Source organism: Bicyclus anynana, chromosome 16 (genome assembly GCF_947172395.1).
Source record: "Bicyclus anynana chromosome 16, ilBicAnyn1.1, whole genome shotgun sequence".
NCBI classification, from domain to species: domain Eukaryota; kingdom Metazoa; phylum Arthropoda; class Insecta; order Lepidoptera; family Nymphalidae; genus Bicyclus; species Bicyclus anynana.
Window position 1 is genome coordinate 3,765,840 of NC_069098.1, and position 26,281 is coordinate 3,792,120.

At 35.5% G+C, this 26,281-nt stretch overlaps 1 protein-coding gene across 1 annotated transcript in view; it reads left to right on the forward strand.

Moving 5' to 3' along the window:
* Positions 1–25,787, forward strand: part of LOC112053570 (connectin-like) — a 62,128-nt gene extending 36,341 nt beyond the window's left edge. The window contains exons 2-3 of the mRNA XM_024093030.2: positions 2,995–4,058; positions 21,832–25,787. Of these exons, the coding sequence (XP_023948798.2) occupies positions 3,011–4,058; positions 21,832–22,259 (1,476 nt within the window). The 5' untranslated portion in view covers positions 2,995–3,010 and the 3' untranslated portion in view covers positions 22,260–25,787. The remainder of the gene's footprint in view (positions 1–2,994; positions 4,059–21,831) is intronic.
* Positions 25,788–26,281: the final 494 nt, after the last annotated feature.

Consider the following 26,281-nt stretch of genomic DNA (forward strand, 5'->3'; position numbering starts at 1 on the left):
AAGAAAAATTACTCTTATATTATCTTATATTATATTATAGAGTTGATATTTGGTAGATTTTTGTAGCACACACACTAAAATACTGACATTTATTTCGTAACATTCAATTGAAGTCAAGCAAATCTACACAGTCAGCTACCATGCTGCTACATTGCAGTATTTTTAGGGTTCCATATCTCAAAAGGGACAAACAGAAAACATTTAAGATACCTAGGTATTCTGTCTGTCACAGACATTGTGACAGACGTTCTGTTATTACGTATGCAGTTAGTAAAAACTAGAAGTGTTGACGATTTTCAGCAGCTCCATCACGAAATTTTGAAAACCGTTTGACGTACAAAGATAAAATTTGCCAGTGAGGTAGCTTATAATTAGTAGGTATGTCTGCTAAGGAAGGATTTTGCGATAGGACCGGATTAAGGAGGTCACGCTAAGACTTGAAGTAAGCACAGTGAGAGAATGTATTCAGGTGCCAAGTAAAAATAATTTACATAGGTAGTATGCCCTATTAGTTTATGAACAGAACTCTTTATGTGCAACTACGACTCACACTTGGCACGTTTTGTCACTGCGCCGTGCTATTTTACGTGCTCGTATTGTATTAGTATCGTATTAGTGGTATCTGAACTACTGTCAGAAGTTTAGGTCGTTACGTATGCAGTTAGTAAAAACAAGAAGCAATAAACGTTGACATTTTCAGTAGGTACATAATTACACAGAATCTAAACATGCACAATATGAGTTTACCTAATATAAACAGATGTCAAATTATTATTGATCTGAGAAGCCTTATTCGTTTTTTGTTTGTACAGAACCCTTTATGTGCAAGTTTGATTCACACCTGGTCGGTTTTTTGCTGCGCCTTGCTATTCCATGGCTCGTATTTCCAGTGGTATCTACTGTCAGAAGTTTAGGTCGTTACGTATGCAGTTAGTAAAAACAAGAAGCGTTCAGAATGAGAAGGGTTAGGCCAATAGTCCACCACGCTGGCCCAATGCGGATTGGCAGACTTCCCACACGTAGAGAATTAAGAAATTCTCTGGTATGCAGGTTTCCTCACGATGTTTTCGTACCGTTTGAGACACGTAATATTTAATTTCTTAAAATGCACACAACTGAAAAGTTGGAGGTGCATGCCACGTACCGGATTCGAACCCACACCCTCCGGAATCGGAGGCAGAGGTCATATCCACTGGGCTATCACGACTCAAGCACAGTGTGAGAATGTATTCAGGTGCCAAGTAAAAATAATTTGCGTATGTATATGGAATAGTATGCTCTATTATTTTAAAAAAAATCAAAATTCATTTATTTCAATTAGGTTTAGTTTACAAGCACTTATGAAAGGTCAAGATTATGTCATAATTTAATTTAATCTAATGGTGGTAATAATAGTCGAAAACTAAAAATTAAAGTTACGAGGGTTCTAAACGCGCCTTGGTCTGAAAAGAGCCCACAGCAAACTCAGCCAAGGTTTATTTTTTTTGTTTACCACCATATTACAAATTTATTTAATTTAATTTATGAACAGAACCCTTTGTTTACAAGTACGACTTACACCTGACCGGTTTTTTGCTGCGCCTTGCTATTCCATGTGCTCGTATTTTCAGTGGTATCTACTGTCAGAAGTTTAGGTCGTTACGTATGCAGTTAGTAAAAACAAGAAGCGTTGACGTTTTCCAGCGGCTCCATATATAACAGTGCATTTTTCCGCGCTAAAATGTAGTTTTAACAATGCAAATCCCAACTGAACTTTTAATCCGCTTGCGAACTGCCAGCACCAACTTCGGGTTCCGAATCCTTTAAGCCGACAGTGAAATATATTAGTTTGTCACGGCATAACGTTAAACAAATTAGCTTTTGGAACTTAATTAGGTTAATTATCGCTGATGAAAGATTATGATGATAAATAAACATGTATGGATATTCATACGCTGTATATCGCGTGAATATTAATATTAATAACACCTCATGAATGTTCAACGTGAGTTATGTTTATTTACTAATTACTTGTAAGCCTCTGTTATATAGGTAAAGTGTGTTCTGTCATGCCAACTTGCAATAAATAAGCGGAATTACGTTTTCAAGTTGGTAACTTTAAAAAGTTTGCTGACATTTTAGGATCAATGCCTAATGTTTGTGGCATATTTAAAATAACAGTCTAACTTACGAGTAGTTAAGTAAGTTTATTACTAGAAAGTTGACTGTACAAGCATTCTGCAAAGACAAATTTCAAAAGATTTATAATCCCAAGAAATGCCGTCTACAAGATAAAATTGCGTTTTTTAAAGAACTAGCTGACGCCGCGCATTTTTGCCCGCGTGGTTCCCGTTCCCGTAGGAATACGGGGATATTATATAGCCTATTCTTTAACCTTCCTCAATAAATAAGTTATCTAACATAGAAATAATTTTTCAAATCAGACCAGTAGTTCCTTCAATCAAACAAACAAACTCTTCAGCTTTATAATATTAGTATAGATAATATTTTATTTGGTATATTATGATACTGTGTGTATAATTATTATTTTAATACATTTATTTTTCGTTTTTTTAGATGAATTTTAAGTTGCAATTTTTCGATTTAGGTTTTTATATTTTCTACATTGGCTAAGGTCTGATCTGGTGATATGCTTACAAGTGATCAGTGACAGCTCTACCGGCACACTCGTACCGTCAAGTGACAAAGTGGTCGTGTACTAAACCATTGGTATAAGTTGATTAACTCCTTTGAAGTGAAAATGATGAACCATTAATAATAATACGAACTTACACAAGACGGAATCAACCGTTTAGAATCCTTCAGTTCATCAATAAGTAAAAATGATTCCCGGCCTTTGACCGTAAATGAGTTACTATCAAGAAAATTTCTATTACACGAACATTAGACAACTTTTCTCATTACATTCTCCTACACTTATAAAACTTTATATTAACTTAATAAATTTTTCTGCACTCAGCAATTTTTAACAGAAAACTTTTTCCATTGTTCCAGATTAAATTGTAATAACATGGAAGAGATTACCAAGTACATCGTAATCATAGCATCGCTAATGACCGCTAAGCTGACAGTCACGGAGAGTAAAAACGAGACGAAGCCCAAAATTGATAGACGACACTACCAAATGCCAATCTTCATCAATGTCTGCGACATCGTCGATAGGCGGTCGAAAGTCCATTGCTACTGTGACAATAATAAGCCTAAACTAGCAACTAGAGCTGACTGTTGGATTTTCGATGGAGGATTAACTGAGGACGATGCGATTTGGCCGAGTTTTACATCGCAATCCGAAATAGAACATCTCATGTTCAACGTCCGCGTTGACGATGCGTTAAAATTCATCCCAGCTAAAGCTATAGTGAGACTCGACAGACTCAAACATCTAACAATACAATTCGGAACAATCAAAACTATTTATCCATACGCTTTCACTAATTCATCCACAATTAGGCAGCTAGTTTTGAAATCTAACAAGATCACGAATTTGGAGAAACATTCGTTCGCTCAAATGATGATGCTATCGAACCTGAGCTTGGACGACAACCAAATATCTGAACTGAAGATGGACGTGTTTTTCAACCTACCGAATCTCCACATCCTGCATATATCCAATAACAATATAAGTTTAATCCACGAAGGATGTTTCAAGCACCTGAACAATTTGATCGAACTCAAGTTGGACAATAACTACATATCAGTAATAATACGGGAAATGTTGGCCGGGTTGGAAAATCTTTCTCGATTGAACTTGAAAAACAATAAGTTGGAAATGATCGGAAACTTGGCGTTCACAGAGCTGTGGGGCTTGAAAGAACTGATGCTAGATAACAATGCTATAGAATTTATATCTGAGAGAGCGTTTGGGGGACTCACGCAGTTAAGAAAGTTGACCCTATCTGGGAATAAATTAACGACTTTCTACGAGTACATTCTCGAAGATATTAGAAGTCTTGTCATGTTAGATCTGAGGGACAATCTCCTGACTACGATATCTTATGAGACAATACGAACCGTCGTGGAAAATGATAAGTCGCTTTCATCTGTAGTATATCTAGATGGTAAGTACGAGAAAGGTACCACTAATATCACATTAATTACATTTTACATGATTAAAAAAGTTGTGGAATATTATGGTTACATGGTATTTTTTTGATAAATATTTAAATACTATACATTTTTTTTTCATAAGTAGAAATCATAAGATACTTCAGTTGTTTTTGAAAACGTTTTCGTTCTATTATCAGCATCATCATCATCATAACAGCCGATAGACGTCTACTGCAGACCTTTTGTAGGGACTTCGAAACATCATGATCCTGAGCTGCCTGCATCCAGCGAATCCCTGCAACTCGTTAGACGTTATCAGTCCACCTGGTGGGGGTCAACCAACACTGCGCTTTCTAGTGCGGGGTCGCCATTCCAGCACCTTGGGACCCCCATGTTCATCGGCTTTTCGAACTACGTACCCCGCCCATTGCGACTTCAGCTTCGCGACACGTTGAGCTATGTCTGTGACTTTGGTTCTTCTGCGGATCTTCTCATTTCCGATTCGATCACGCAGAGATAGCATGGCTCGTTCCGTCCCTCTGCAGAAGCTGTAGGTGATTATTACGTCACTACAGGCTGCGTCTTAAATTGATTCTCGGCTTCTGACCTAGTTCATTGCGGCATCCTTTAGGTCTATACACATTTATGTTTAGTAAACTTCGATAACAATTGACGTCATATCCTGAACTAGATAATTATATGTGTATAAATATGAAAGTTCGAAGTATATAGTAAAATAATTACAAAATTCATGGACGTACTCTTGAAACTTTTTTACAAATGGTCATAAACTGAAAAATAAACTAGAATCAAATTTATTTTTCATAAAAACCCATTGATAAAAAAATGTTTACTTTATTTTTTTAAGTATACGACTGTATATTTATCATCATAAAGCATCATAAATTCTACAAACACTCAACGTTAACCGATTGCTTATAATTTAAATATGTTACCAAAAAAAAGAAAAGACGATTGAAAATTACTAAAAAAGGTCGCGATGCAGCAGACTCTCCTTGTCTATACTAATATTGAAAAGTTTGTGGTTTTGTAGGTGGTAATTTATGGATATACTAAACTGATTTTACCGCTAGTAAGCCACGTTATTTGTAAGTGACAAAGGCTATATTTTATCCCCGTGTTTCAACGGGAACGGGAGCTACGCAGGTAAAACCGCGGAGCATCGGCTAGTATGATATAATTTTTTTTTAATAATTCTTAATTCATTTATTGCAATTTGGCTTAATTTACGAGAACTTTTGAAACGACAAGCCATGTCATGATTTAATGGTATAGTCGAAAATTTAAAATTAACGTTACTAGGGTTCCAAACAAGCCTTGGTCCGAGAAGAGTCCACAACAAACTCAGCCAAGGTTAATTTTTTTTTGTTTACCACCATTTTACAAACTTATCTAGAACTAAGTATACAGTCGTAGAGTGCAGATCAACACCAAGCTTTTTTATCATTTAAATAATCATTAATACTATAATAAGACTTTTATAAAAGCTTGCGTTTAAAACGAGTATGTATTAAACTATCTCTAATACAACAGTACTAGTAATAACTAACTTTAAAGTTTTCTAACGTCAGCATTTGATAAGTCGTGAGCTATTTACGAAGCCCCTGCTATGGCAAGAAATGCGATTAATGTCACAATACCATTCCACTCGGGTACTTCTCATAAAACTTATTCTCTTTAGTGGAAGTAGGTTACACAAGTTACAGATAAACGCGTTTATAAGCAAAAAAAAAAATACTTAGAAGTCATAACCTACAAGTTGTATGTACCTTACTACTTCTATATAAATGGCAAATAGGTTGTTTGTTGTTGGAAGCTAAGCTTTATTATAGTGAAAATGTTCTAAAATTTAAGAGTATTTTATGTAAAGTACTTATGCATTTTTTCAGACATGCTTTGCTGATGAAAATAATTAAAATAACGTTTATTGCTTTGTCCCATTCTAAAGAGTATCATCATCAGCATTAGCAACCCATTTTCGGCTCACTGTTGAGGAAGAGTCTCCTCTCAGAATGAGAGGGGTTAGGCCAATAACCCACCACACTGGCCCAATGTGGATTGGCAGACTTCCTCACAATGTTTCTTCTTCATAGTTTGAGACACTTAGTATTTAATTTCTTAAAATGCACATAAAAGTCGAAGTTGCCCACCCCGGGCCGGATTCGAGCTTACGCCCTCCGAACCGAAGGTAGAGGTCTTATCCACTGGGCTAACTAACACTAGGCTCTCTAAACTCGAAAGGGTATTATAGTTGCAGGTAGATCAGGTCAACGGACATTGTAAGACGTGTTCCTTATATTTATGACCTGCGAGATGTTCCTCTATTATAGTTAATGATTTTTCCTTTAACTTCTAATATTTAGCTAAAGAACTATCGGATTGTTAAATCTATTCAATGATGTTAAATACTGTGTTATGTGTTACTAGCGCATGAAAAATGAGGCGCTCAAAAATTTATACACAACTCAATGTTAGTTGTGGTCAATGAAAGTTATTTAAACAAATAATACCTAAGTATCGTCTACGTCGTGTGTTGAGGAAGTGTAATACTATATATACACATAAATGATGCAATGATGAATACAAATAAATATTTTATGCACTACTAAAACTTTTGGTATCATAAACATTGATGACTCGTAATGAGTTGAGATGTTTTCTTCCATTCTTTATTTATTCTGTCTTTATATACATATACAATATAAACTTACTAATTTAATAACTTGAGCATCGCTAACTTTAGCTTTTATGCAACCTAAGTTTAAAATTATAACATTTTAATTTGAAAGTGTACTATTTATCTTGAACCGTATTAAAATAATCTCCATTAATAAAGCGAGTTATTCCATTAGCCTCGTTTAAAATAGGATTAAAACTTTAGAACGTTCGAGTTTGTTCTAAATTCAGTTCCACTGGCAGGTGTAAAGGTAATCTCCCATTGGCCTTCCCGATCTACATATTTTCACTGAAGTATTGTCAATATTGAAAGTCAAAATCAAAATAAAAGTTCAAAATTTATTAAACGCAAGGTTATGGAAAAGTCGTATTATGGTGTTAATGATTATGATTTTAACGATAGGTACATAAAAAAGCTATTGTTTTAAGGTAATAAACTAAAAAAGAAAAACCCTGGCTGAGTTTGTTGTGGGCTCTTCTAGGACCAAGGTGCGTTTGGATAATAATGAGTCGAAAACTATATATTAAATATATAGTTTTCGACTCATTATTATCACCATTATCTGGCGTTTCATAAGTGCTTGAATTAACTGAAATAAACGAATTGACTTTGAATCATCGAAAATTAAAACATTTATAATTTATTCTTGAACCTTTGAGGATCTGGACTTTTCCACCACCAGATTAACCCACCAAATTTTAGACTCCATAATAGGCTACCGCACTTATAGTAAGAGTATATGCTGACAAACTTTCGGCCTTTATAAAATGAAGTTATATTAGTCTATCGCAGTTGTTACTGTAAAGTTTTATCTAATCGAAATATCAATCAACATCATTAAAATAACTGTACAGTTAAAAATACGGACGGACAAACGGGCATTACACACGGACGATTTACCTAACAGTTCGAATGTTCAGTTAATCCCCATTTTTAAATGGCTCATCTGATTTTCATCGAACATGTCTAAGAACACTCACACATAAGTCACCTTTCATCCAAAAATAAATTAAAATGACACAGACAGACAGACAGACACGTCAAAATTATTACACCCCTCTTTTTGTGTCGGGGTTTATTATTGTCAGAGTGCCTAGTGAGAGTTTTCAATATTTTCATACTATTACTATCGCGTTGACGTAAACACGAATTTATATGGAATTGGAGCAATTGTGCAGTAGTGCCACTAGATGGCACTGTTTCAATTCCTTAGAAATTCGCGTTTACGTTAACGCGATAGTATCAGTATCAAACTGCCACTAGGCCCTCAGATGCGCTGTCAAACGCCAACTTGTCGTAGAATAAAAAAATAAAGTTTGTTTTAATTTTTTTTTTCAAAAAGTCATTTTATTTTTCCCTATTAAACAGCAGTCCATTGTTAGCGAGCTGGGTTATGAAAATGCAGATTGCTTTGTCTTTTTTCTCCGAAGTGTTGAAAGCTTGAAAACTTGAAATGAATAGGTGTTAAGGCCACTTTTTTACAGTTTTCAATTTCGCTGCTTGTGAAGTAATTCCAACTTGTACATTTCGCTTGAAAATTTTCTATGAAATTGTGTAACTGGTATTTTGAACGGATTTGGGGTTTTTCTTTATTTGTACGGAATCGATTACATTACTAAAAACTTTACATTACATACATAAAATTCACGCGGACGAAGTTCTGAGTTTAGGAAATAATAATTGTAGTGTTTGTGTATATTAAATAGATACCTACAATACTACATACACTATCTCATGTACATTGGTAGTGGGGGCAATGAGTCAGTCTGTCACTGGCGTTCGACTTGAGTGGTCGTGCTCGGTCCAAAGATTATAGTGTATTATGCTCGGTCCGCTTACCAGTGTAGGGATGAGCCAGTGTTTAGCTTATTTTATAGAAAGTACGAGGGTTTTTTCATAAATATAATGAACTGCCTTTAATTGAATTATTAAAAGCTTCCCTGAATACCATGCATTGTAGTAACCAAAACTCCATCCAAATCGGATGAGCGATTAGTAATGTTAAAGTAATGTAACTACCAACAAAAACCGTACAATTTCTTGCAAACTTCTCAGCAGAATCTACCTAAAAACAGTGGTTTTTAACAGTCTGGTGTTTTAAATTCAATTTCATTTATTTCAAGTAGGTTCAGTTTACAAGCACTTTTGATGCGTCAGTTGACTATTAGTAAAGATTCTACCACCGGTTTGGAAGGCAGGTTCTGCTGAGGAGAAACCGGCAAGAAACTCAACAGTTGCTCTTTTAAAAAACAAACAAAAGTGCCTGTTAACTATGACCTTTTAAAATTAACGAATTTAGTGTTATCATATATCTCCCTTCTCATCTCGCAATCTAATCCCGGTTTACCAAATACCAATTTCATAAATCAAATAGATAGCACACATACAACATCAATACTCCCATGTATTGGTTCCCACAGAATGATATAACGCCACTCAGTTGTTCTTTACCCTGGCATTAACTTAATAAGGCTGCCTACACATACTCCTTTGTGATACGCTCCCGCTTCTTAACCGTTTTTAGGATGCCATGGTCCACGAGGAAACCCTTATAGTTTCACCATGTCTGTCTGTCTGTCCGCCCGTCCATTTGTCCATCCGTCAATCCGCGGTTCAGCGCAGAGGCTATATTAGAAAGCTTATTAAAAGAATTAGCATAAGTATATACCTACATTAAAATTGAACAAAGTCTATTTTATTTAGGGTACCGCCCCTACATGTAAAGTGAGGATGAGTTTTTTTACTCATTTGTTTCATAGATAGGTCTTTGAAAGATATGACGGGTTTTTTACCAACATTTTTCGATTTAGTGATCCGTTTGTAAAATATTAAGGTAATAAATAAAGAGCTAATTATTGTTAGTCACATGTCACCCTCTACCGGCTAAACGGTTTTTTATGGTTACGTGAAAAAATTCGCGTAAGGATTGAATTAAAACAGACTGGGAAGCCTTCCGAGACTACATAGACGACAAGGTTAACTTACGAATTTCATTAAAAACAGCAAAAGAGATCGATGACGCAGTTTTGTACGCTACTAACCTAATACAAGAGGCGGCGTGGTTGTCTACTCCATACCTAGAATCTACACCTCAGAGCCTGTATTACCCTGCAGAAATCCGGCAAAAAATAGCTGACAAGAGGAGCCTTAGGAGACGATGGCACGCAAGCAGGAGCAGTCATGATAAGCGGTTACTCAACAAGGCGAAAAAAGAAATTAAAGTTATGATGGATGAAAATGAAAATATGACCCTACAAGATCAACTACAGACACTTTCTCCTTATAAATCAGAAGACTACTCTCTTTATAAAATGACCAAACCTCTCAAAAAGTCAACAGATTATGTGCCACCTCTTAAAAAATCTGATGGTAACTGGGCTAGAACCCCTACAGAAAAAGCCGAGCTATTTGCTCAATTCCTGCAGGAGGTATTTAAACCAAATGATCCCGATCCTTCAGAAACAGAAGATGAAATCAACAAAGTTACTGAGAGTGACCAGCAATTATCGATTCCAATGAGACCAGTTAACCCAAAAGAAATTCTTAAAGAAATAAACCAGCTAAAACTAAAGAAAGCACCCAGCTATGACCTCATCACAGCTGAAGTCTTAAAACAGTTGCCAAAAAAAGGAGTCATACTACTAACAGTATTGTTCAATGCAATATTGAGAACACAACATTTCCCGTCACTCTGGAAAGTCTCCATAATAAATATGATAGCCAAGCCAGGAAAGTCTCCTACAAATGTGTCTTCATACAGACCAATAAGTCTTCTCCCAGTACTATCAAAACTGTTTGAGAAACTATTCCTTAAACGATTAGAACCTGTCTTAGAAGACCAAAAAATATTACCAGATCACCAGTTTGGCTTCCGGGCCCATCATGGAACAACAGAGCAGATTCACAGAGTGGCACACACTATTCGTCAGACACTAGAACGAAAAGAATACTGTTCAGCTGCTTTTCTAGACATCCAACAGGCTTTTGATCGTGTTTGGCATAAAGGCCTTATATATAAAGTAAAACAGTGCATGCCAAACACAGCATATATGCTCATAAAATCGTATCTCTCCGAACGCATATTCCAAGTCAAATGTAATGACCAATTGTCTAATTTCTACAAAATCGAAGCTGGAGTACCACAGGGGTCGGTGCTGGGCCCCGTCCTATATACTATCTATACAGCTGACATGCCTTTGTCCCAAAATGTGATAACAGCGACTTATGCAGATGATACTGCTCTGCTCTCACGCAATGTAGATCCCAACATAGCTTCTCTAAATCTACAAGAACACCTAAATAAAACTTGTTCCTGGCTCAAAAAATGGAGAATCAAAGCTAGTGCAACCAAATCAAGCCACATAACATTTACGTTAAGAAGGGGAGATTGTCCTGCTGTGAAACTAGACGAGATTACCTTACCCCACCAAACAACCGTAAAATATTTAGGTGTACATCTGGATAGAAGATTGACTTGGAGAGATCACATTAAGGTGAAACGAGATCAGGCCAATATGAAATTTCGAGAACTGTATTGGTTGATTGGGAGAAAATCCACACTAAGCCTGGAAAACAAGCTGCTGATATATAAATGTGTTATAAAACCAGTATGGACTTACGGTATTCAACTCTGGGGCTCTGCTAGCCACTCAAACATTGAAATACTTCAGCGCTTCCAAAACAATGTATTGAATGTAATATGCAATGCACCATGGTTCGTCAAGACTGCAGAAACACACAGCCATCTTAACATTTCACCTGTTAAGGAGGAAATAGACAGGTCACTAGAGGCCTACAAACAGAGGCTTGAGCGCCATAAAAACAACCTGGCTGTCAAATTGTTAGACGTCAGCGACTGCAAATTCCGCCTGAAACGAACACGACTGGCCAACATAGTATAGTAGTATATACTCATTCCTGGAGGGACGCTACATCAGTGGATGTGCAGAGCCCGAAACGACATACTAAAAAGTCATTTGATCGGATTATGGTCTAGAGACTGATCTCCGATAGACCAACAAACAAGAGAAAAAAAAAAAAAAAAAAAAAGGATTGAATTGTTGATTGAAAATTGTTGAAATTATAAGAATAACTTTAACAACTAAGTAGAAATTGTTATTTAAAGAGTAATAGTCCAACGCCTAAAAAACCGTACTCGTAATTTGAAAATTGTATACTAATTCCGTTGTTAATCAAAAAGATAAAGTTTTCAGTAGATAACTCTGAGTGTGTTAAAACTAGTAAGCTGAAGTTTGGTATGGATATGTATATTAATTACGTCTACAAAGTGATAAAAAGAAAATTTGCGATTTTCCTCCTTGGAATATGCTGCAGAACTTCCATTGTCTTTCCCATTCTAGAACACAGTAGTATTGCGAACGCTACCCCTCCATCCTCCTCCATATTCGCAGCATCCCTCTATGCACACATATATCCACATCTTGAACGCCTCAAGCTTGCACACTTTACATTGCTTCCGTCAAGTCGTAAGTAAACGTACCTACCACAATCTTCCGGTGGGATATTTATAATTTGCGGTCACAGACAATTTTTTTTAGCTTCAGATCCATCATCCATCCATCCATCAGCATCATTATTATCATATCAACCAATGATATGATGACTTCCAAACATCACGATACTGATCATCGTCAGCCCACCTGGTGAGGGGTCGACCAACACTGCGCTTTCTAGTGCTGAGTGGCACTCCAGCACGTTGGGACCCAAACGACCATCAGCTCTTCAAACTTTTGCCCAGCCCATTGCCTTTCTTCGTGACTCGTTTGCAAAGAGTATATATCTATTATACGAATGGTACAGATTAGCAAAGTCCTTGCAACGTGTAGGAGCCCTTACACTTTGATGTTCGGAATATATCAACAAGAATACACAAGAGCGTCGTGATACGAGATGTAATCCTTTTATTTTCCCCTTCATACTTCGTTCGTAAATCACGTTCCTCACTCGAGCATGAAACCGTATATGTGTTGTGTGAAGGGCCAATAAATTTCAGCCCTCCTACTCTGAAATAAGTACGTCTTTATTTCCAAATTCATGCCTCTTTATTAGATGCTAAAGATTTCATGTAATATGAGTAGGTACTGAGAGCCGTGAAAGCCCAGTGGGTATGACCTCTGCCTCCGATCCCGGAATGATGTAAGTTCGAATCTGGTCCGGGGCATGCACCTCCAACTCTTCAGGTGTGTGCATTTTAAGTAATTAAATATCACGTGTCTCAAACGATGAAGGAAAAACATCGTAAGGATTTTCTTAATTCTCTGCGTGTGGGAAGTCTGCCAATCCGCATTGGGCCAGCCGTGGTAGACTATTGGCCTAACCCCTCTCATTCTTAGAGGAGAATTGAGCTCAGCAGTGAGCCGAATATGGGTTGATAACGAACGAACGAAACACCCACTATGTATGGACATGTTCTTAGGTTGTGGAACTAACCCGCCATCGACGCATATATGTCTATAAAAATACGAATAACTTTTGCTACCGCCAACGATTTTCGTTGGGATTTCGAGTAGCTACTCGAATAACCCTTCCTCCATCGTCTACTCCACCTGCAAAGTAAAAGTTCTGAAGTTTTTTGAATCTATGATTTATCTATATTATTATTGAGCTTAAAAGTTGACAAGCTTTCAGCTCATATAAAAGCACTAAGATTTGTCTATCACAAGGTTACAACCTATTTACTCTCGTTTCGTGTATCAGGTATGATTATAGTTAAGAGCCAGCATATAGAAAATATATATTTATTACTACATTATGCCACACACCACAATTATTTAAGAATAATACCCTGCGATATGTGGCATAACCTAGAAAAAGGTCCTAGCTCAGCATATTGCTGTATGCTCCCCATAAACAAAGAACATACAGCGCTGATTTTCAGCTAGGACCCAGTTCTAAGTGCCACCATGAAAACAGGCAACATAAACCTATATTTAAAGCAAAACCAAATTAAAACTTATAACTAGTTTAAAACATATAAAAAAGAACAAAAAGAAAAATTATATAACATTAAAGTACCTACAGTATTAAAACTAACAATCAAATTTATTCCCAAGTTTAAATTTACCTACTATACTATTATTATTATATTTACTTACTATAACTACATAATAAATAAAAAAAGAAAAAGAATATTTATATAAAAATGTAATATGAATGAATAATTACTAAATTTGTACATTATTAAATATAATATTGATTACATATATAAGTTACACATAGTATAATATATAAATATTTGCTATAAAAAAGAAAACTCCGCCACATGATGCTGGAATTCCATCTGTTTGTCGAGGAGAAATCGGTTCAATAATTTTTTAAATTTAAATTTAGACTTGATTTTTTTTATTAATATCTAAAAAGTCTTTTTAAAAATTGGGAAGTTGGGGAGTTGGGAAATTGAGGAATTAGCAAATCGGGGAATTAGGAAATTGGGGAGTTGGGAAGTTGAGGAATTGGGAAGTTGGTGGTGTTACAACCACGTGCCTTGAAGAGCACGAGCCGTCGCTCAGTCCCGATCATTATCATTAATATCTGATAATGGTCGTTAATAAATTGAACATTATCACCCTAAGTGGTGGGTCTAAGCTCCATATCTCTCCAGTAAAGATCAGATCGTAAAATATCACGTCTAAACCAGTTGTTTTATCACCAATATCACCTCAGTTGTTTTATCTTGAGCAAAATAATCACACATTTCAGCGTTTATTTCGTAGGAAAGGAAAGCAAACTCCTAACACATTTGTCCTTTAGAACCGTCTGAAGCTTAAACGGTTCCTTCATTTATAAATTTTAATCCTACACCGCCCAAGGGCGTCGCACAAACTAATATTTATGGTCACGAAGGACCGCCTTGAGCTAGATTAACTAATTACGCTACAATCTGCGGATATGTTGGTTCCTTTCAAATAAATTTACGTAAATGCTTAAATAGCGGTAAGTTTTTTAATATAAAATTCCGTTGATTAGTCGTTGTACTTATTAACACGATACTAGCAGACGCCACGTGGTTTCACCCTTGTATTTCACGTTGCCGTAAGAATACGGGTATATAAAGAAAGAAAGAAAGAAAATAAGTTTATTCACTTTTTAGTGTCACAAACAGTACATCCTATCTTAGATATTATATGACTGTCTGTGACACCAAACAGAAAGGGTTTACAGCTCAGCATTAGCCGCATTATAGCTCAGCATAGCTCAGCATTATATAAATCACACTCTCATCAGCCTATGGCACTCACAAATAAAGTAGCTTTCTAGTGGTAAAAGAATTTTCAAATTCAGTTCTGTAGATCTAGAGATTACCTACAACACCACAATCTTTACCTCTTTATATGTAGTACAAATGAACATTATTGTATAACGTAAGTCGATGTTAAAATGAGTAATGTACAACAGTGATTGCACAGTTTTAGATTTTTTGTTTTGTGTGCATATTTTTATAATATTTGTACAGATAGATTGCATATTTTTATGATATTTGTACAAATGAACATAATTTCATACGTTACTCTAAGTTAAACGATGGCAATGTGGACCGAGACGTAAAAAGTAGAATGAATGCGGGATGGATGAAATGGCGACAGGTCTCAGGTGTACTATGTGACCCGCGAATGCCTCTTAGACTTAAGGGTAAAATATACAAAACGGTTGTAAGACCTGTCGTGCTGTATGGATCAGAATGTTGGGCGGTGAAAGGGATGGATAGTAAACGAATGCATGTGAACGAAATGCGTATGTTGAGATGGATGTGTGGTGTGACAAGAATAGATAAAATAAGGAATGAGTATATAAGAGGAAGTCTGAAGGTGGCGCCAGTGACAGAAAAATTGAGGAGTAGAAGATTAGCTTGATATGGACATGTAATGCGTAGAGAGGAAAGTCATATTACTAGAAAAATGTTGAATGTGCAAGTGGAAGGTCATAAGAGGAGAGGAAGGCCAAAGAAGAGATGGTTGGATTGTGTAAAAGAGAACATGTGTGTAAAAGGAGTGGATGATGAGTTGACGAGTAATAGAAACGAATGGAAAAGATTGACATATTTTTCCGACCCCACTTAAGTGGGATAAGGGTAAGGAGATGATGATGACTCTAAGTTAAACGAGTAACGTACAAAAGCGATTGTACAATTTTAGATTATGTGGACTTGTCAACACCTTGAATAATAATAAATACTCCCTAGCACACTGTATATTATTTATTATTGACAAAAGTAATCTTAATCTTGTTGCAAAAAGAACGATATTACATTATTGTTGTGAAAGCCCTGTTAGTCAATTACAGGAATACTGAAATAAAATAACAAAAATACCTTTCCGACAAATTCTTAGTTGTCGGCGATTTACAAATAAATTGTTCAGCGCTTAATTCAATTAATCAGTCGCCTTGGACAATACTGGGTCTATTTCAAAGCTTTTATACATTTAAATAAAAGGGTATATTTTTAGCTAGACTTCAAATTCAATTATTGAACCAACCAGCTGTGGCGTTTTTAGAGTGTAAGATTTATATTTTGCGAGTTAGTAAAAAGGCCCGAATATAACAAAATGGTTTTTTTCTAAACAGCCTCTAACTACAATGCTATATCGTATGGATGTACGTGTTTGCTGATTCATACACAGTGACCATGGCTGAAGGCCTCTCCAGACCAGAGTATTTATTTATTTATTTATCTATTTGGTATAGAAAACATTAAAATATTAAAGGTTAGTATAATTAAGTTACCTTGCAAATTGCTGTATATTACACTAGCGGTTTCACCCGCGTAGTTCCAGTTCCAATGAGAATAGCCATACCCTATGACAATCACAAATATCGTGGCTTTTTATAGGTAAAAGAATTTTCAAAATTTGTATAGTAGATCCAGAGATTACCCCGTATAACCTAACAAACTTTACTTCTTTCTTAATAATAATATAGAAGTAAGACTTTCCCCCTGTCGCCCACATATCATAGGAGTGTTATCAATTTGCCAGACTATTATAGTCATGGTTCGTTTGTATTTTAAATGATTTTTGCGTGGAATAAAGTTGTATGTGAAAGAAAATGATAAATACCTACTTGTAAAATAATGCCCTCATATTGTACGCCTTTTAGCGCGATAAAACCGTGACGCCATCATGAATACGTCCCCAAGGACGCATCATACCATTAATATGTTCGTGTTTCATATTTTATAACTCCCGCGTATAGTACATTATACGTTTGTGGAAACTTTAATGGCTTCATTAAAATATGTTTGCTTAAGGACAGTTGGATATTTTTTATTCAAATGTGGATGTGTTGTGTGGTCCGGTTGTTAACCAGTGTGACATCGGATCACGAGGTTCTGGGATCGATTCCTGTAAGTTTTCTTATCATCAATATCTATGTTAACGGTTATGGCTGGGAACTTATTAGAAATACTAGCGGACGCCCGTGACTTCGTCGTGAAGGTAGATGTAAACTTTTAAATACCCCTACCCTACCCTTCCCCTACCCTACCCATTAAGGCTGCACACGCGACTGAAGCTTAAAAAATTGAGTAACATCTCCCGTTTTCCCAACATTTCCCTTCACTGCTCTGCTCCTATTCATTGTAGCGTGATGAAAAGTATACTATAACCTGCCCAGGAGTATGAAGAATAATTGTACCAAGTTTCGTTAAAATCCGTCAAGTAGTTTTTGTTTCTATAAAGAACATACAGACAGACAGACAGACAGACAAAAATTTTACTGATTACATTTTTGGCATCAGTATCGACCACTAATCACCCCCTGATAGTTATTTAGGAAATATATATTTCATGTACAGAATTGACCTCTCTACAGATTTATTACCTATAAGTATAGATAGATTAGAGATTATAAAAATAATTATTTATCTATTTAATACCCGTTAAATTTCGTCAAAACACAAACTTGCTGGGGTAGGCCGCTAGATGCTGGCCCGAAACCAATTCTTTTTTTTTAAATACGTATCATCATCATTATTTTACCTTTACGTCCACTGCCGGACCAACGAGTATCAAACCAAATCAAAATATTGATAAACGTGATGACATAAAAATGTTTTTTTTTTTAATTCTTTTTATAATTGTAAACGGATTTTAATATTACGGAAATAAGCATGCAGTATCTACTTAAAGATTGTACAGAGCCTTATGTTTGTATTTTTTAGATTGTAATTGTGTAAATACTGTAACAATCACTAGTGGACCAAATAAATAAATTGTTAAATATATCAAACTAAGTACAACAAGTAAGTGTACATTATTTAAGCTAACACGCCCATATAAATTCGTAACCAACTACAAACGTCGGAACGGACCGGGGCAAATATTTGTCCGATGTAAGACGTAATAGATTTCTCTACAATATGCAATATTTCACTGTCAACTCGGTTCAACACTGTTGTACCTACTAGCAACATCGGAATAGGCACGAACAAATAGAAAGCCATTCGCTTTTCAACAGACGCGTTATATGTTCCATTTTAGATGCAATTTGTTCTGGAATGAGATCTTTTTATAGTCATTGAAATCATTTTACGTGTAATCTTAACCTTGACTCTACAAACTCTGAATAGAATACAAACTTATGACGGCCGCGTGGCGCAGAGGGTAGTGGCCCTGCTTTCTGCATCCACGGCCGTGGGTTCGATTCCCACAACTGGAAAATATTTGTGTGATGAACATGGGCGTTTTCCAGTGTCTGTGTGTATTTATACATTATATAAGTATTTATATGTAGTATATAATTGTATATTAATATTATAATATCAACTATCTTAGCACCCATAACACAAGCTACTCTGTATGCTTACTCTGTATGCTTACAGTGACGTGTATTGTTTAAGTATATTTATTTATTATTATTTATAAATTGAATTGATACAAGAATACAATCGACAGCCTCCGTAGCGCTACTGCACTGCACTGCACTGGTATGCGCGGTGGATTTGCAAGACGGAGGTCCTGGGTTCGATACCCAGCTGGGCCTATTGAGGTTTTCATTTTTGGTTCGGGTCTGGCTGGTAGGAGGTTTCAGCCGTGGCTAGTTACCGCCCTACCGACAAAAACGTACCGCCAAGTGATTTGGTGTTTCGGTACGATGTCGTGTAGAAACCGAAAGGGTGTGGATTTTCATCCTCCTCCTAACAAGTTAGCCTGCTTCAATCTTAGATTCAAAAGTTCCTGTAAGAGAGAAAATATCTTTCGATAATTGGCTTTAGCAAAACAATTCAGTTTATCTCATATTTCGCGGGACCCATGGATTTTTCCGAGACTAAAGGTCATCATCATCATAATTATCAACTCATATTTGGCTCACTGCTGAGCTCGAGTCTCCTCTCAGAATGAGAGGGGTTAGGCCATTAGTCCACCACACTGGCCCAATGCGGATTGGCAGACTTCACACACGCAGAGAATTAAGAAAATTTTCCGGAGAGCAGGTTTCCTCACGATGTTCTTCCTTCACCGTTTGAGACACGTGATATTTAATTTCTTAAAATGCACACAACTGAAAAGTTGGAGGTGCATGCCCCGGACCGGATTCAAACCCACGCCCTCCGGAATCGGAGTCAGAGGTCATATCCACTGGGCTATCAGGGCTCTTTTCCAGTGAATGTCCCATTAAAATAGGTTCAGCCAGTGATTAGCCCGTTTTATTACAAAATAAAATACAGACTGAGAGACAAAACAATTAAAAAAGCTTGGTTTTTGTTTGGTAGCGTGTACAATGTAACTAAGTACATATCTCTGTTGCAAAATAAAAAACACATATCTATTCATTTTCAAGTACCTACCCATCTTGCCATCTTGAACTATCAAATCGCCATACGTGAATTACTATATTATAATTACACATACTAGTTTTGATGAAATTTGAAGCTGAAATTGCAAAAGCAAACTCAAATAAGGTTATTAAAGTGTTTAGAATCTAATATTTGAAACCAGAGCTTCAAAAGCATTAATTTTCAACATTTCACCGGCAACCCGAAACTTTATCACCACTGCAATTTAGATAAATAATTATTACATGACTATCATCATCAATATACATTTAAATACTGGAGATATTGTGATGTATGTCATAATTTCGAAGTAAACGCATTTTTTTTTCTTTCTTTTATTTGAAATATAAAGTGTACGTCTATGACTTCAAAATAACCGTTGTCTCAATTGCTTAGAGATATGTACATTGTACACAAGCAAACCACAACCAAGCTTTTTTGATTTATTTGTCTCTCAGTCTGTATTTTAGTTTGTCCGGGCTAATCTCTGGCTGAGCCTTTTTAATGGAACATTCACTGGAAGACAGAGGGGGTTATCGAGAATTATATAGAAGAAAGAAAGAAAGAAAGAAAGAAAAACATTTATTTAAAAAATTGTGCCATACACCAAACTATCTTTAGTCTCGGAAAAATCCATGGGTCCCGCGGGATTTGTGATAAACTGAATTACACGTGGACAATGCCAAGCCAAGCGATTTAGCGTTCCGGTACGATGCCGTATAGAAACCATCACAGATATTCGTAAAATAAACCTGTACCTCTCACCCTTTTAAACGCTTCCCCTGAAAACCAGCGCTGCAGCTAGCTGCAACTTTAAGCTGAGTGGGAGACCTTTATTTGGTCAGTGCGCTTTTACTTTCACTTTTGTTGTTCTTTGTAAAATATGAAAGCTTAGTTTTAAGTTTACTGACCAAATAAAAATATTATTTTTCTTTCTTCTTTCTTTCTTTCTAACAAGTCAGCCCGCTTAAAGTTAAGACTGAATGATAATCACTTAACATCAGGTCAAATCGAAATCAAGGGCTAACTTAATAAATGAATATAAAATGAAAAGACAAACAGCTAATAACTTAAGGTTAATAAATAAATTAATAATACATGTAACCTAACTAACTAACACACCAACTAACCAATGTGCAGCAAACAACAAATTCACGTCTGAATTTCCGTAAAGTAAATGTAATGTTATATAACATGCGATATTTCAATACCGAGTTGCTACAATGTTGAGAAATTCTCGGGAAGAGAAGCGATCCTCCGATAAAAGTGATTTCTCCGTGCCGTGACCGAAGGACGCATCCGTTTGCAGGTTCCCATCTCACCGAGTTTGGTAGATAATTTTACATCGCTCTACACGGCTCCCTGAATGCAAATCGACCGTTTTACGCTGATGTCCACGATATATTTTCTTTATAGTCTGGCATATATTTTGCAGGTCTCAGAAAAGGCTTAATGTCAAATACATTAACCTCTTTTAGCTATTTATGTACTGTGTATAAACCGTAGTTTCTACATTCAGTGGAATTGAACCGTCTCTATCCATCAGTACATATGAATAAATTTGAAGTGTCTGTTTCTGATTTCAAGATACCAAAACAGAAACAAGCATTTTTACCATTTTTGTCTGTCTGTCTTTCTATTTATCCAGGTTAATCTTTGGAACGGTTGAACGGATATTAATGTGGCTTTCTCTGAAAGATAAAGGATTATTTTTTTGCTCAAATAAATCAATGATTCCCGCGGGATTTCTGATAAAGTAAATTTCATGCGTAGAAAGTCGCGACCGTTAATAGAATAGCGTCTAATAATATTCTCTGTTCTTGGCAGTTTCCACAGTAGAATTTAACTGTATCTATTCATTTATGACGATGTTATTAAGCAAATGACGTAAGCGCTTAACGCGTATAATTATACCTCGGGGGTAGGTGAGATACTTTACTCTTTGTCTGATAATGGCTCTTCGAAGTAACTTTGGAAATAATAAGTCCTTTAGGCGTAATGGATGCTGGAATATACGTAAAGTGGAAAAGTGCATTCTCAGCTTGAGGTGGCAAAAAACTCGCATAAAATTTTAATTGGCCACATTAGAATTAATGAACGCCAAGATCTCCCGCTAGATTAGAAAAAAACTATTTGAATTTCAAAAGAGCCATCTCTACTCCCGCTGTGCATATTAAGGAAGGATTTTAAGGTTAACGACACTACAGCGTTAATTACTGAAAGGAGGAAGCGGAGTTCAAACTTATTTGCAATTAGTCTGGAAGTTAAATCTTATATAGATACTCTTTTGTTCCAGGTAATCCACTTAGCTGTAATTGCCGTCTATCCTGGATATACGTGCTTCGGAACGAGACTCAAGACAATACAATGAAACATGCTCTTGAAAAAATCTCATGCGTACCAGAACCTACTAACGAAAGACGAGTAAGTGAACCCACGGATGAAGAAGTCGACAACAGCAATGTTCTTGCTGACGATAATTACGAATACTACGACAAAGGCGAAGATTTCAATGACAAAGAAAAAAATACTAAAGTAAGTAAAGCAGTGAAGCTCACAGACATTCCATTAGAGGAACTTCCCTGCCCTAAAGAATTAATGCAATCGATAGAGGAAACTTACGGGCATCCCGTTCAAAATGAAATTAGATTAAAAGGAGTCTCACAAGTCGGAAGAGATTTACCCAGTTTTCTTTTCATTGTAACCTTAATAGTTGTATTTTAACTTTTAAAACGTTTATGCGAAAAAGAAAACAATGTTTGTGATATTAGAAATAATGATTCGCATATCTCCCCTTAGTTAAAGACTACGTTATTTATTATTGTAAAAATTGTAGTTAATTAAGTGTTAAATAGGCTAAGCCTTTTTTCTATTTGTTTAATTTTAGTTATTTAAATAAATATATGGTTTTTTGAAATACTTATAAAAGTAAATCGAAATTTATTGTAAATAAATAAAATAATTATCAAGTATACTTGCAATTGAAATAATTAAATAATGTATATTTTTTCGCTTCCAGATTATAAGAAAGAATGTATATTATTGTGTAAGATATTTGAATACATTATAGGAGTAATTGAAATTGTACAAAGATCTTCCTTTACTTTTTCTTGTAAAGTAACTGTTGTTTATAATATCTATAAGATGTTTATAAATTAATTATAAAGTTAAAGGAAATACTCTAATTATTGCCAAAACACCTTACTTTTACTGATATAAGATATTCGTGTTTCTTTGTGAACTTAATTTGTAAATCGTGTATATTAGAGTAAGTAAGCATTCGATTATTATAAATCATAAAGTTAATATTTTCTTTATTACAATAATTATGTGTTATATAAGTGAAACTTAATTTAGTATAATGTAATTTATGATGTAATATCCAATTTCCAAGTAACATAGAAGTGGAGTTTATATAAAAGTAAAGATACTGTATGAAATAATATTCATTATAAATAATTTTCTCCAATATATTTCGTTAGTTTAGTTTAAATGAAAGAAGATTCCAAGCGCTTGTTTACAGTGTTAGTACGAGCGTTTTTTAACGGGCATTAAAAAAGTGTTCAAATGTAGTATGAAGTTAAGTGAAGATCTATTTCCACCGCCTAAAGTTGAAAATGCAACGCAGCCCGAAAAAAAGCGCCGCGTTTTTAAAACGCTGACGCATTTGTTCCATTTGAACACTTATTTAACGTCCGTTAATAAAATGCTCGTGCGAATGGGGGCTTAAGCGTTAACGATCACCACCATCTCGACTGCGTAGAAGTCCGCATTTTTGATACGACAAATTATTGTAAAAGTTATTGCACACCAATATAATTTTTCCTCTAAATAACACGCCCATGACCAAGTTTCGTACTGACCAAGTTTTACAGGCCATACAACTTGGTAGCCAACGAGTTTAATAATAGATGAAATGTGAAAACTTTTGTCGCGAACCCCGCGTTTAAGTGAAAATATGAAAATATGGACCCTTGTTGCTAATATTTTAAAGGCTAACAAAATTGTACGCCCCATATAAAAAACCCTGTAACTTTAGCTCTCCGCGGAATTTTCTCTACGCATTTTTTCGCTCGTTTTTTTAATATATGCTCTTGTGACAGCCATTCCATTATCGTGGATTTGTGTTCTCAATATATTTTGTTAATGAAAAGGAATAAAACCTCTCCATTGAAACGGTTTAAACGATGTCGAATTACGTTTTACAATCAATTTGATTCCAGGGCTAATATTTCAAAATAACTCTTCTACATTTATTTTTTCTTATTATATGTTCATCATGCCTAAGAGATTATAAATATCTACCAGTAAAGTTAGTTTCTATTCTTTGTTGGTTAATGTGAAAAACCATGTCACAAAAATGTGCGATCGTAAACGATCTTCTTTCTTTTCGATTCTTCGACATTTAACCAAAATTTGGAACTGTAGGTATTTGAATCAAGCCTTACTTGTAGCTTGTTACGAAGGTCTACAGTATTTACCTTGGTCAGTTTCTCGCGTGTATTCTGTTTATAGATAATTAATAAAGACATTTGGATTTAGCAGTTGGCTGTCAACAGGGGGATCCACTTGGTCCCGTCCTTTTCAACCTCGTGATAAATCCAATTATTTCGTCGATAATGACATGAAAAACTAAAAGTCGCAATTTAGCACAAGACTAAAACCCTGCGATAAGTACAGATATCAGCCTGATAATCAGCGTTGTATGTCCAACATTTGCTTGGTACTTGCACAATGCTGAGCTGGAACCTTTTTCATGGACTACTTTTGATTTTCAATTGCCTTAGTGGTCGAGGTATTGGGCTCTACAATAGTAATGTGTTAGGTGTGGTACAATTTTAAAATAAAATGATATTTATGAAATTTGGACTGTGGTGGTATTGGATGGTAGCAGGTTTCACGGGAAAGTCCAAGAATAAAGAATATTTCCTCAAAGTCCAAGAATAAAGAATATTTTTTAAATTATTTTCCTCAGAGTATATAAATGAAATAGTATGAAAAATTATAATATGAAAAATCTTGTATTTGCTTCGTGGCAACCCTTCAAAAAACAGCGTTTTAAATTGAACTTTAAAGCTCTAAATCGAAAGGTTGGAAAGCGAAGCTAAGGGTATGACGACATGATTCCTAATGATCCCGTAGAAATTAAAGAAAAAATACGTTTTATACTTGGACTATAGAGGATCTGGGGCCTTGAAACCTGCTATTTTCGGAAGCTATCAGGATGCAAACTCAGCCTCAATTTACAAAATTAAAGATATCTGGCTAGCATAGGCAAGAGCCTATAATTCTTCATGTTAAACGACGGTGTTCAGCGTTGTTCTCGCCTTCAGAAGGGTTATTATAGAAAAGGAAAGGAAATGACATTATTATCGTCCTTTTACAGAACGTGGCATGTACGAGTAGATATAGTTGTGCAGTTATATTAATGTAGTAAAGTTATTTTAACAAAAAACCGTTATTTACATAACTTTGTTGTACCACTTATTTTATAATGACGAAGTAAAGGTCATTTCGGTGAAATAACTAACTAATCAAAACGAAAATACGTTGAAAAACAATGTAAGGGACTCATCATTTCAATGGTACACTCCATCCATAGTAACCCTGCAGTTTGCAGTTGTTTTTGCAGTATGAGGTTGCATTGAAAGACTAAACGCGACTGTACAAAAGTTCGCTCAGTGTTAAACGTCTTAAGCTCAGTGCTGCATACTTGCATTCAACGCCGTGGTAGTCCCGCCTAGCTGAGTACGGTCGCGTTCCAAGTGTTTTGCGAACAACTTCAACGCTGTACAGTCGCGTTCAGAGTTAGTTTTACCGTTTTCAGTCGCTGTACAGTCGCGTTTAGCTATGGTTTTGCCGTGTTTTGACGCTATGCGGATACGTTTAACATTAAAGCGCTTTTTTATAGCGTTAGCAAGTTATGACGGTAATTTTTTAATCTAATGATAGTCTACATGCTTGCATTGCATATAAACTGTAATCAAAATGATTCAGCGTAAAACGTAACGTACAGTGTAACTGTACAGTACACGAATAACTGTTGTTGGCTTGTAATATGTTACAATTCAGAAGTTTCTTCATCAATTCTCTTTATTCCTCTCCTATACACATTATTGTTACGTTTGGTTGATGCAACGAATTGTACAAAATGTATTAATTTATTTGTAAAAACATAGATTTCTTGTAACAACATTATAATATCGTCGTGAATAGTTCTCACTTCAGTTATAATAAATATTTCTACCCGTGCATTGTTGTTTTTTATTTCAAACCAGCCGATGTTCCGCGGTTTCACTCGCGTAGTGCCCGTTCCTGTAGGAATACGAAGATAAAATATAGCCTATGACACTCTCATATCATAAGTGGTGTTTTAGTGGTAAAAGAATTTTCAAAATCAGTTTTTAGGACCCAAAGATTACCCACACAACCTCAAAAACTCATATACTTTACCTCATTTTAATTATTAGTAGCAGAAGAACCCGCGTAGTTCCGCGTAATTAATATGAGGATAAAATATAGCCTATGACACTTACAAATAATGTGACCTTCTATTAGTAAAAGAATTTTCAAAATTGCCTTAGAAGAATCAGAGATTACTCCTTAGTACAAACTTTACCTCTATAATAATAATATAGATTATTTTTTGTTTCCTATTAAACTTCTCTCATAAGGTCATTATCTCGGTATATTCTTGTCTTTCTGGCTAATTATTCTTTTTCAAAAATAATAAAATCATCTTATTA